The sequence below is a fragment of the Hyperolius riggenbachi genome, chromosome 1, assembly GCF_040937935.1.
Source record: "Hyperolius riggenbachi isolate aHypRig1 chromosome 1, aHypRig1.pri, whole genome shotgun sequence".
NCBI lineage: Eukaryota > Metazoa > Chordata > Amphibia > Anura > Hyperoliidae > Hyperolius > Hyperolius riggenbachi.
The window spans coordinates 195,619,612-195,633,580 of record NC_090646.1 but is presented as its reverse complement, the minus strand read 5'-3'; the positions used below and the strand labels follow the sequence as shown (position 1 = coordinate 195,633,580).

Genomic DNA, 13,969 nt, shown 5'->3' with positions numbered 1-13,969 from the left:
CATGTGAGACAGAAGTGCTGCAATATATACTGATGCCACAAAAACCAAATAAACTAGACAGGACTTACTCTGTAGCCATGAAAAGTGCTTGTAGGACACTATTCATGTAACAAGTGTTTCCTAGATTAATCAGCCCAGTTTTTCCAGTTTCAGATTTGCCTGATAGCCTGGGTAAACACGATGCCAAAGCATTGGACTGCGACGTCCAGGCACTTTGGTTTAATATGAGTTTAACTTTCTCTTCAGAAGGCTTTGGCAAGTCCTGTAGGGTAGTGGGGAAAAAAAAAAGGACAAAGACAATCAGTCAACAGATCTATACATTTCAATTCACCAACTGCTTCTGAAGAATCATGGAATTCCCCCTATTACAGTCCTCTGGTAGGATAAAAACTATACTGACTGAACACCCTGCCAGCAAAAAATTCCTCAGCGGGTTTGCACACAATCCTCCTTTGTTGAAGGGCCAACATCTTCCTTTGTTAAATGCTTCTCTGGCTGTCTCAAAACACAAAGTGTGGCCTTTTAAAGTCCAATCCTTTCAGGCACACATACGCCTTATTATTTTGTGCATCAGGATTCCCACAATCACATGGATAAAAAAAAAAAAAAAAAAAAGTTTTTTGTAAATATAGAGTGTAAATGTTTAAAGCAGAAAGAACTTCTGAACTTACTGTATATACTCGAATACAAGTCGACCTAATGTATAAGTCGACTTCAATAGTCAACCCTCTTAAGGTAGCCATACACCGGTCGATTTGCCATCAGATCGACCAACAGATAGATCGCTCTCTGATCGAATCTGATCAGAGAGGGATCCTATGGCTGCCTTTACTGCACACAGATTGTGAATCGATTTCATGAAATAGATTCACCATCTGTGAAACTGACGCTGCCCCCCCCCCCCCTGCATACATTACCTGATCCGGCCGGAGCGAGTCCTCCGGTCTCTGCTATCTTCTTCTCCGCGCTGGGCTCAGAGTCCGGCTGGCTTCACTGAACTTCCTGTCCGGGGAACAGTAGAGGGCGCTCTACTGTAGGGCTGCACGATTTTGGGTAAAAATCGAAATTGCGATTTTTCTCTCAGAAATTGTGATTTCGATTTATTCATGATTTTTTTTTTAAAAAACAAGCTTTAGCGAGGGGCGCGGTCAGTGTCTGTCACTGTCAGGTTGATGGGGCATACAGGACTCTGCTTATGAGCCGGGCAGCGTGGGGGGGGGGGGCATATTGGTGTCAAGACGATCTGGTGATCGTTAGTATCCTCGTTTTTTTTCATAGTACGCTCTGTACAGCTCCGCCTACCGCTGCCGTCATTCCATCGCTATCCAGCGATTGTTAAAGCTGTGTGTGCCCGGCTGCTCGCTTGAGTGGATCCGCCCCCCCTCATTAACACTAATACATATTCACTGCTTCTGGCCAATCCGCGCACAGCGGTAGACGGGCCAGAGACGCATGCGGGTAGTGGACGGGCACTATAAAGAAAAAAAAAAATACCGAGGATACTGACGATCACTAGATCGTCTTGACACGAACCGCGGTCGGTTTTAAACCGACAAACCGTGCAGCCCTACTCTACTGTTTAAACTTCCTGCCGGGAATGGAAATTCAGTGAAGCCAGCCGGACTCGGAGCCCAGCGCGGAGAAGACAGCGGAGACACGCGCCGACGGAACAGGTAATGTATTGCAGCTAGCATCGGTCGTCGGGCATTGGAACGCCACCATCAACACAGTTCCGACCCGCCAGCAATCGAGCAAAATCTTCCGCATGGACGGAAACGATTGATTTCGGATGGAAATCGATTGTTCTGTCAGCGTTTGCGCAACGATTCAACAGCAGATTCGATCACAGTGATCGAATCTGCTGTATATTGGCGGGAAAATAGTTAGGTGTATGGGCCCCTTTAAGCTGTAATTTTTTTATTTACTCAAGTATAAAAAAGTCTACCCAGCAAAGTTAATGGCTGCACTTGGGGCCCAGGAGAGGTTAATGACTGCATTGCATACAGTATTAACCCCTCCTGGCCCTTAAGTGCAGCCAATACCTCCTCCAGGCCCTCAAGTGCTGCAATTATTCACTCCCTTTTATATACAGTCCAGAATCCCCCCGCCCCCACCCCTTTCCTTATTAATGGTTGTGGCCAGGACTTTTATACCTGTGTTTTCTTACCACAGGGTAAATTGCTGCAAATGAGAAAGTCACTAGTAGTACATACATTACTCAGTGCGCTCAGTGTTGCTGTGACTCGTGTACAAGTCGACCCCTATACTTTTATGAAGTGAATCAGACCTAAATTTCTAGACTTATACTCGAGTATATACAGCATATGAAAAAATTTTAATCATTAGAACGCCACGCAATAGATGCCAAACTTCAAAAGTAACATCTCCCAAATTAAAGAGATATTTAAAAAGGAAAAGCCATACCAAAGAAGTATATAGAATATACACACCTGCCGGGCTATTTGGCTGCAGTAATGTTTGAATCAGACCAGAGACAAGCATGCAGCTAATCTTGTCAGATCTGACAATAATGTCAGAAACACCTTATCTGCTTGTTCAGGGTCTATGTCTAAAAGTATTGAAGGCAGAGGAGCAGTAAGGTAGTCAGGCAACTGGTATTGCTTAAAAGGAAATAAATATGATAGCATCCACTACAGTTGTCCTTTAATTTTCCTTGTACTGGTTTTGATAAATCTACCCCATACAGTAAAACCTTGGATTGCAAGTAACGGTTAAAGAAAGCTTTGCAAGACAAACAAACATTTTTATGAAATGTTGATTTGATAAGCAATCAACGTCTTGATATACAAGCACATAATATATACGCGCCATGTCATCTCAACTGAGCCTATGATTTTTCTCCCTTTGACTCATGATTGTACTTAAAATGGACCTGAATGCTAACACAGGACAAAAGTAAAACGGGAGACAAATGCACCCTGGATGTATTTAGAGAGTTTAGCCTGTTTAATTCCCCCTCATTTGTGTCTAATCGCAAGTTGCAATTTGATCTCTCCCCTGTGTCACATGACTGCCATGGCAGTGATCGCAGATAAGCTCATCTGAAAGCACAGGATGTTAACAATATGTCTGCTTCTATGAATCAGGAAGCAAAAACAGTGCATATTTATACAAGCTGTAACATAGAAATGTTCTTTTGTTTAAAAAGGGACCCTGAGCAGTGGGTTAAATTTAAAATGTGTACTCACTTGGGGCTTCCTCCAGCCCACGGTAGGCTGCGAGGTCCCCCGGCATCATCCTGGCTCCATTCTGGGCCCCTCTGGCGGCTCCGTTACCGGCGACACTCCCGCTGAGTGTCGGGCCAAGGCTTCCTGATCTGTGACGCTCCTCGTCATCACACTGGCCGCTGTGCGTCATCGCGGTGGCCGGCGTGACAGTACTGCGCATGCACGTTTTCTTACTATGAACCGCACATGTGCAGGGCTGTGATGCCGGCCACCGTGATGACGAGGAGCGTCACGGATCAGGAAGCCTTGGCCCGACACTCAGTGGGAGTGTCGCCGGTAACGGAGCCGCCAAAGGGACCCAGAACAGAGCCGGGAGGACACCAGAGGACCTCGCAGCCTACGGTGGGCTGGAGGAAGCTTAGGCGAGTACCAGTTTTAAAATTAACCCAGTGCTCATGGTCCCTTTAAAGGTTATTATGCTGTTGCGTATCTTTTAGAGCAGAGGACGTTTTGAGTACAGGTCCCCATTAATCTGAGTGTAGTGACTGTACAATGTTACATTTTTGTGAAATCCTCAAAAAGAGGTAAAAGCAATGGTCATTGGATAAGCTCCTTGTTAAAGACACAGACACAAAGGTTGCGGTGAGCCAAAAGCTAGCAATCATTATAGTGAACTTCATTTTACTTTATACAGTACTATGTATTAAATATTTTTGGATTGTGCAACAAATCGTCTGAGTTTTCATTAATTCTTATGGGGAAATTTTGCTTTGACATAAATACTTTGGGAGCAGAATTTGTTCTAGAAACGTGCAGGTAATCCAAACCAAGGTTCCACAGTACGTTATTACAAAACCAAGTTCTTCATCCATTGCTATGCCCTAAGGTGATGGCTTCAATGATTGCCAGCAACATGGCAATGCTGCATAATAACCATGTGTTATCTGGAAGACATTTCTTTACAAGTACACTGCACACTCTAATACAATTAATCATTTTGTGAAAACGTTTAAGCAATAACTAAGCGGTTATAAACTGTGTAAAGCGGACCTCTTCTGTAAAATAGTCAGAATGCCACTTCATGCGACTGTTCCCCCTCTTATTTATTTGTTTACCCAATGCAGCTGACTACTTCATTAAAGGACCACTATGGAGAACATGAAACTTTAAAATGCATGTAAACACATTCAAATAAGTACATTTCTTCCAGAGTAAATTACTTTTCTCCTATGTTGCCGTCACTTACAGCAAGTAGTAGAAATCTGACAGAACTGACATGTTTTGGAGCAGCCCATCTCCTTATGGTGGACTCTCAGGGGTTTCTGTATTCTCAAAAGGAATTAGCGAATAGCAGTTGCTCCATCCAACTGCCAAAAATGTGTGAAGTAAGCATGGAGGCTGGCCAGCATCCTCTATAAAACTCCATGTGTCGCTGCATCTAGATGTCCGTGTCCCTGTTATTTGCTACTGAGCATGTGCGCAGTACGGACAGCTGGACTGGACCAGGGAGTGAGTGAGGTGGGCGGGCACGTGCATGCGCACTGGCGGCGGTAGAAAAAAGCCCCACAGCCCGTTTTTAAACAGGCTTGGGTCTACTAGTCTCTATATAAATCCTTGTTCTTTATAAAGAATAAAAAATCCATGCTGCGAATCATGCATGAAGAGATGCACTTGTATAAAACCTGTCCGTTGTGTCAGATTTCTACTACCTGCTGTAAGCGACAGCAACATAGGAGAAATGTCATTTATGGATCGTTTTACGCTGGAAGAAACATACTTCTTGTATGTTATTACATGTATTTAACATTTTTGTGACAATGGTCCTTTAAGCAGTAGTAAGGAAGCATTGTGGCATCTCTGGAATGCAACTTATTGTGGCTGGCACTGCACTACTTTTCTCTAAACCTTGGCTCAGTGGCACAGCTAGAAGCAGAGTACCCCTCCAGCCACACTATGAAGCACCTCCCACCAACATATCTTAGTCTTTGCACAGGCAGAAAACTGCCATTGCAATTTTTTAGAAGAGGGGCGTGGCTAACCAACTAAACCTGGTTTTTATGCCGCAAGTGGTGAGTTTTTAGACATCTTTTCCTGCTGCTACTTCTGCTGTCTGTGCTGATAAATGGGTTACAACGAAGGGACAATTTAACCAGTCTTCAGTCCAATTCAGAATATTTTTTCTTCACAGCAGTAACCATAAAATTGGCTTACTGAAATGTGCACTTTGTTTGAAAAAGCAGTGTGGCATTTTTAATTCAATTCTTTAAAATCATTACTATTAAATAACTTATTACAGTGCATACATGCTTCAAATCTAAGCTTCTTGTAGATCTCTAGAAGAGAATGTTACCTTAAGAGCTTCCAATATAGGTTCATAAAGATCTGGAAATCCAGAATAATGATAAATCATGCAGTGCATCAGCTCAGAAAACTGCACAAGGAACGTTGAACTGGATAGGAGACCATCACTTTTAAAAGACTGCACCAAATTTACAACATGTGGGACAATCTGAAATGAAAATATTGAGACGGTAATGAAAACTGCTAATGTAAAAATTGTAAAATATATCTGTACACACATATTCCACGCTTTTAAATAGCTCCAAACAAAAGCTCTACAAAAACGATTTAAGCTCAAAAATAGTTAATCCATAACTCTGGAAGCAGATGTATCAAAAGTAATCACAAAAGGACTGTAGAAGTTATGGGGGTACTCCTAGGGCTACACAGGCAATTTTTAACTGTGCAATTTCAGTCTCGATTGGTAGCATTTACAATATTTAAAGATGAACTGGAATAAAGGATTGAACTTCATCCCAATCAGTAGCTGATACACCCTTTCCCATGAGAAATCTTTACCTTTTCTCAAATAGATCATCAGGGGATCTGTATGGCTGATATTGTAGTGAAAACCCTCCCACAGTGTGAAGTCAGGACCTAGGTCCTGAAAGTTTCCTGTCTGTGAACAACGTTGCATTGTGGGAAATAACTGCTTTTTCCAACAGCCAAGCAATCAGAATCTCCCTCTATGCATATGTATATCTATAAAAAACAAAACAAAACAACTTTTTAGCCTATCGCATTGTTGCTCGGTGTGGTTACCAGGGCTGTGGAGTCGGAGTCGAGGCGTCGGAGTAATTTTGGGCACCCGGAGTCGGAGATTTCATAAACTGAGGAGTCGGGAGTCTGAGTTGGATGATTTTTGTACAAAACCCACAGCCCTGTTAAGTATTAGGCTACGGAGTCGGAGTCAATGGGTCGGAGCCATTGTGGGTACCCGGAGTCGTGGTTTCATAAACTGAGGAGTCGGAAGATTTTTGTCCCGACTCCACAGCTCTGGTGGTTACAGATAACGGCAGTTGGTGCTGTGTTTTTTTCATGTCTTCCAATAATTAAGATGATTTTGTGCAGGCCGATTGTGAAGAAAACAATACGAACAAATGACATGGCAAATATCAATTTCTTGATCTCTCTTCTATTTTTTAGCTTTTCACTTTGCAATGTATGGATTTCTTTCCCCCTCGCCCGTTTTGCTAAAGTTCCTCTTTAGTTGCAGGTTTTGGGCCATGGACAACTGCATATTACTTTGTTTTTCGATAACACTTTCAATCTAAAATGTAACTGATACATTTAAAAAAAAAACCCTAATTGTATTTACACGTAAGCCTCTTCCACAGGGGAGGCTGAAGGCGGTGAATTAACCACCTGTCCGCTGCTACCCTGCACCAGACAAGCGCTTGCTAGTGCTCAGTACTGGTGGCGCTGAAGAGTTGGCCCTCTCATGGAGTCGCATCTTATCACAGCCCTGCTCGGATGCGATATGCCCCAGTTTCTGCGACCAGGTAATACGACCGCGTGTCAAGTGGTGACACGCATGGTGTTACAAACACCGCCATTTGGCTGTAACTAGATTGAACCAAATGGTGCTCAAGGCCAGCAGCTGGGAGGCTGAACTCCCTGATAAGCGTGCAGTTCTGCCTCCCAGGTTAAAGAAACCTTAATATTTTTATTTTTTTTTAAGATTTTTTTTATGTAACGCCTCAGGGTGTTCTTGCTCCGAGTCCCCACTTCTTTTCCAGGTCCAGAGTGACAAGAAGTGAACGATAAAAACACTGGACAGAGGTGTAGAACCTCATCCATAGACACCTTTGTATAATGCCATCTGTTGTATAAATTTACTCCAGTTCATATGAGAACAGGGAAGAGGAGGAAAAAAAAAAAAAATAAAAAAAAAAAAAAATAAAACAAATAAAAAAAAACATCGGTAAATGTTCCCAAGATTGAATGCAAATAGCAATAAAAATAAACCCTACACACTATTTAGCTGGAGCTGAGCTCTAAAAAAAGGAATGCATTATTGAGAGGAACTCCTTTATCCTGGTGTTCTCAACAGGATAGGGTCAGTCAAGGTAATTTTATATTGGGTATTCTTGAAACTAGCAAAAACGTACCAAGTGGAAAGCTTCTGGAGAATGCTGAAAGCTAAGCAGCATGTGAGAGAGCACAGCCAATGCTCCGGGCCTCACAAGTGGAAACCATAGTCTGTTGAAGACCTGAAACGAACATCATAACATTTATAAATGCAGATATCCCAATACTGTAATTCACAAAAGCACACAAACTTACGGCAAACTCAAAATAGCAGTTTTAAGTGCCAACCATACGGATATTTCTTTTTAAGATTGGGTTAGTAGTGGCTGGGTAATGATGTACAGGTTAAAGGCTCCACATGGTAGCACAGGAGACCAGGGTTCAGTTAGCCAGCACCTACTCAGTAAAGAGATCTTGGGCAAGACTCCAACACTGCTACTACCTACTGAGCACGCCCTAGTGCCTGCAGCCAGCAGAAAAGAGCAATATAAATGTTCTGTGTCTTGTCTAATGCTATTGGTAAAGCCTCTACACACCCACACTTGTTTTGCCACAACATAATACCCCAGGTTAATATGCACTCTCGCCTTGCAGCGCTGGGTCCCCGGTTACAATCCCAGCTTGGGCAGTATCTGCACAGAGTTTATATGTTCTCCCCATGTCTGTGTGGGATTCCTCCGAGCAATATAGTTCCACAACCACATATAGGTAAGGTACTTATCTCTAAATTGTCCCTAGACTATGATGGACCAAGACTACATACCCACTGTAAAGTATTGTGGAACATATCAGCATTCCGATACTTCACATTCCAAATACTTAAAGGGACCTGGAGCTTCTACTGGCCCCCTGCAGACATACTGTGCCTGCACCAAGACAAACCGATCCTCTGCTCCTCTGCAGCGAGCTAGTTTTGTTTCTGGCCAGTTTCTGGAAAGTGGTCCTGCACAGCTTTGGCCACGCGAGTCCGCATTCATGCTCCAATCTCTGTCCTGCACAGTACGAGAAATCTAGTATTGCGCATGCGCAGGACAGTGATGGGAGTGTGAACACAGGATTGCATGCAGCCAGGGCCATACAGGTGCACTGGCCAGTCACCTTAAACAAAACTGGCTCGCTGCGGGGATCCAGAGGATCGATTTGTCATTTGACATTTTTACTCAATGCACTGTACATAGTTGTGCAAACTCTTCTATTCCTTTTGTTATTTTCTCATCCTAGATTTAAGTGCAGATATCTTTCTTTTGCAATAACAGTTCTTGTTCCTGGTTCAGGATATCCCCTGGCCAGAGAGTATGTAGCTCTTTTGTGAGTTAGTACAATAGGACTCTTCTGAATAAGTACAACGCATAGAGCTCTGTCACCCGCCACGGTGCCCATATATGTCCCGCATTGCAAATCCATGTGGTTACCAGCATATAGCACGTGGGGCGAATGTGATGCCCCACACGTTCTATATGCTGGTGGGGGGCAAAGTAGAAGATGTATGCGCACCTTAGTGGGAATACATGCGTGGGGGGCAAAGTAGAAGATGTATGCGCACCTCAGTGGGCGCCAGCGGGCATGTAAAGTACTTTAATGCACATTTACATTTTGGGGGATAGTGGCCAGGTTGTGTTTGCTCGTTCCAATATCGCACACCAGATTGACTACGTCTGCCTGAGATTTTTCCGCTTGCTCGATTGATACATTTGACCAATTTTGGCATAAAATTAGTCAAAGCCTCGATCGGGCATTATTGTGGTGGCTTCGAACCCCATCAGATTCGATACAAGATTTTGAATTGGATGGTCAATTGGCTGCCAAATAGCTTGATGTATGGGCCACCTTAAATAGCAAATAATCATCTTAAAGGAAACCCAATGTGAGAGGTATATGGAGGCTGCCATATTTCCTTTTTAACAATACCAGTTGCCTGGCAGCCCTGCTGGTCTATTTGGCTGCAGTAGTGTCTGAATCAGACCAGAAACAAGCATGCAGCTAATCTAGTCAGATCTCACAATGTCAGAAACACCTGATCTGCTGCGTGCTTTCTCAGGGTCTATGGCTAAAAGTATTAGAGGCAGAGAATCAGCAGGACAACCAGGCAACTGGTATTGCTTAAAAAGGGCAGCCTTCATATCACACTCACCCCAGGCTCGCTTTAAGGAAAATTATTTCACTATTCTAGAAACTACTGTACTTTTCACACATTTAAAAATAAATAAATAAAAATGAATGCAGTTTTCCATAAGAACCTATTACAGCTTCCACGTTGTGCTTTTTTTCAAGCTGTGTTTACTTTTTAAATGTGGGCAATGCTGCAAACGTTGGAGTCAAAGTAAATGTCACAGTCAGCACCCTTTTGGTGTCAGCTCTGTGGTATCTGGGTTACTTGCATTTACTCTACAGCTCAGCCTATCAGTTACCACTCAATGCCTTCATTCTTAGAGAAGTGCTACTGTTTATACTTTTTAGTGGAGCTATACAGTATTTCAATGTAGCTTTAAAGATGAAACTGAATGGAATTTTTTTTTTTGTACAAGTACTATGAGGCCTCTGAACTAACAATAAAAACTACTACTCAGCTCTAGACACAGGACAGTCATCAACCCTTTGTAAACCTCGGATATCCTCGCCATTGTGTTACGCCTGCAACTATGACTGGAGGCATCAGCAGAAATTCAACACTACAACTTTAAAGAGGCAGATTCATCACAACCTGAGTGAGCCCAATTGTTCGAGTCAAATAAAAGAACCCAAACACCGCCTTATGTATCCCTCAATGATACTTCATACTTTGAATCTGTTTTTCTAAACTTGGTATTTTATTGTCATCAATAAAGATGGATTCTTAGCAGATCAACTAAAAAGGACCCAAGTCGCGAAAATCTTAAAATACATGTACACATATATAAATAAGAAGTATGTTTCTTCCCAGAGTAAAATGAGATGTCTTTATAAAAGAATAAAGGCCATGCTGAGAATCCCCCATGAAGAGATGGACTAACCCAAAACCTGTTGGTTCTGTCAGATTTCTACTACCTACTGTAAGTGACAGCAACATAGGAGAAAAGCAATTTATGGCTCATTTTACTCTGGAAAAAATGTACTTCTTATTTGTGTTTTAAATTATAAGATTTTCGCAACAGTTCCTCTTTAAAGCACATGAGAGGGATATGGAGGCAGTCCTATTTATTTCCTTTTAAATAATACCAGTTGTCTGGTGTTCTGCTGATCTTTCGTGCATCACTGTGTCTGAATCACACACCCGAAACAAGCATGTTAATATAATCAGACTTTAGTCAGAGAACCTCATCTGAATGCTTGCTCAGAGCGTATGACTAAAAGTATTAGAGGCTGAAGATCAGTAGGACAGACAGGCAAATTGCATTGTTTGAAATGGAAATAAATCCCTCTCACTTCAGGTGTGCTTTAAGGAGCTTTCTGAAAACTCTCTGAAACTGGAACTCTAAAATGTTAATACATGTCACGTCCCTGACAAACACTATACCATGAGACAAAACGGTGTAACTCCTCCACAGGTTTCTGAGCCACCAAATTGTACAACTTAGTGACCTGAAGCCCACTATAGATAGGAAGATTTTTAAGGCACATTAAATCATTCTTTTTGGACGCTGAATTACTAAATCAATATCAGCCAGTGATGTTACTAGGAGTGGCAGCTAGAACGTATCAGGTATTGGGTCAAACATCGTGCACAATATTTTACTGCTAAGTAGTCACATAAGCAGGGCTGTGGAGTTGGAGTCGGAGTCAAGGCAATTTTGGGCACCCGGAGTCGGAGATTTCATAAACTGAGTAGTCGGATGACTTTTGTACAAAATCCACAGCCCTGTTAAGTATTAGACTAACTTTTTGCTGAAATCTGATGCATTTCACTTGTCTGATCAGGCCACTAAAGGGCCCTTTTACACTTAATGCGTTGGTACGCGCTGCATGTTCTTCCATAGCAGTGCATAGTGGGAACTGTGCCATAGGAAAAAATACTCCTATTAGACCTACCGGTAATGGAGTTTCTAAGCGTCTTCCGGGACAACAGTAGGAGATCCGGTCCCTCCTCCGGATCTGGGAAACGATCAATCAAGAAGCATTAAAAGCCCCCGCCCACCCTCATTCCTCAGTGCATCTATAAGTAGAACCTACTAGAAACCACCAGAAATGAAGATAGCAGAAAAATATATCCAATCTTTGTAGTTTTATCAGAACCTGAGGTATTAGAACTAGTGGAGGGAAGGCATAACATAGATTGTATTGCCATGGGAGACTGAGTGCGTCCAATCCCAGAGATCCTGGGCTCCTGTGCAGGGAGAAAAATCGATCCACCTTTGCATTCTCTGAAGTTGCAAAGAGATCTATTTCTGGCGTGCTGAATATCCCCGAAATCGAACGAAAAACCTCCGGATGGAGACTCCATTCCGACTGGATTATCTGCTGCCGACTCAAAAAATCTGCTTCCAGATTCAACATTCCCTTTATATGAACTGCAGATAAAGATAGTATTCTGTGTTCTACCCAACCGAAGATTTCTGAGGATAGGAACATCAGGTCCCTGGACCTGGTTCCTCCCCGTTTTGCCAAAAAGGCCACCGTCGTAATATTGTCGGAAAAAATTAACACAAGATTCCCTTCTATCATTTCTTGAAATGCTAGAAGTGCTTCCCAGACCGCCCTGAGTTCTCTGAAATTGGACGATTTTACTCTTATGGTCTGAGGCCAGGAGCCTTGTGCATGTTGCCCCAGAGCTGTTGCACCCCAGCCCCATGAACTCGCATCTGTGAAAATTTTTATAGGGTTCGTTTGTCTCCACCATCTCCCCCTTTGTAAATTTTCCTGCTGTAACCACCATTCTAGACTGATTTTCACTGGGTCTGGAATGGAAATCCGCAGATCCAGAGAATCCTGGGACTTGTCCCAATTTGTCAACAAAACATTTTGTAACAGTCTGCCGTGAAACTGAGCCCATATAACAGCCGGAATTGTGGCTGTGAACAGACCCAGAAGTCTCATAATCAGATGCAGTGAGCACTTCTCCAGCCCTAATATCTGTTCTACCTGTGACTGGATTTTCAGAACTTTCTCCTGAGGCAAAAAAATCTTTTGTGACCTGGAGTCTATCTGGTATCCTAAAAAGGTAATTTTTTGAACAGGGGTCAAAGCTGATTTGGCATAATTTATTATCCAACCTACTCGTATCAGAGTGGTTATAACGATCTCCCTGTGTGCCAGAATCAAGTCTTCTGTTTGTGCAAACACTAGGAGATCGTCCAAATAAGGGACTACTGAAATCCCCTGTAGTCTTAGCTCCTTCATCACCTCGGCAAGTACCTTCGTGAAAATTCGAGGAGCTGGTGCAATGCCGAAAGGTAGAGCCTGAAATTGATAATGTCGAATCCGGAATTGGTCTCGGATTGCAAACCTTAAATATCTCTGATGGCCTGAAAAAATTGGTATGTGCAGGTATGCGTCCTGAAGATCTATTGAAATAAAAAAACTCGTTGCCCTGGAGGAGAGCCCTCACCGAGTAAACGCTCACCATCCTGAACCTTTTGTAAACTAAGGAAGGATTGAGGGATTTTAGATTCAAAATGAAACGAAAATTTCCGTTTGCTTTTTTCACTAAAAAAACGTGTGAATAATAACCCTGGAACTCCTCTATCTGAGGAACCTGAATTATTACTCTTTTCTCCCAAAAAACTTTGAATTTCCGACTCCAGACCCAGAGCCTTTTCTGGGTCTTTTGGAATCTGGTTCACAAATCTCCTGTGGGGGGGGGAAACTGAAAATTGAAGACGGTAACCCCGCTTGATGATTTGAAAAACAAAAGGATTGGGAGTTAATCTTTCCCACTCTGCCAGAAAAAACCTTAATCTGCCCCCCACTGGCAGAACGTCATTTGTTCTGTTTTGTAGGGTTGGAATTCCCAAGCGTGAAGGTGCTTTTCCCCTTACCCTTAGGAAAGGACCATTTACGCTGCACCGTCCGATTTTTATTAGGCCATGAACCTGAATCACTGGCTGTCTTTTTGGCTACAAAGGGTCTTTTACCCTTAAAGACCTTCTTTTTATTAGGGAATTGCTTTCCCTTCTCCGCAGAACGAGACAAAACATTATCTAATTCTGCTCCGAAAAGAAGATTACCCTCAAAGGGAATAGAACATAATCTATTCTTCGAAGTCAAGTCCCCCTCCCAGGTTTTCAGCCATATCGCTCTTCTAGCGGAGTTAATAAGCGCCGTCGTGCGAGCCGTGATACGAACCATCTCAGTAATTGCGTCCGCCAAAAAGGCAACCGCTCTGAGAACCACTGGCAAAGAGGCCGCATAGTCTTTAGGCGGAGCCCCTTTTTCAATTTGAGAAATCAAATTCTCCATCCAGATTCTCAAATTGCGAGAAATACACGTGGCTGAAA

At 42.8% G+C, this 13,969-nt stretch overlaps 1 protein-coding gene across 1 annotated transcript in view; it reads right to left on the bottom strand.

Annotated features, from left to right (window-relative positions):
- Positions 1-13,969, bottom strand: part of USP38 (ubiquitin specific peptidase 38) — a 40,162-nt gene that overhangs the window by 9,310 nt on the left and 16,883 nt on the right. Inside the window, exons 5-7 of the mRNA XM_068279526.1 lie at positions 7,640-7,741; positions 5,539-5,697; positions 69-262 (exon numbers count right to left, since the gene is read on the bottom strand). Of these exons, the coding sequence (XP_068135627.1) occupies positions 69-262; positions 5,539-5,697; positions 7,640-7,741 (455 nt within the window). The remainder of the gene's footprint in view (positions 1-68; positions 263-5,538; positions 5,698-7,639; positions 7,742-13,969) is intronic.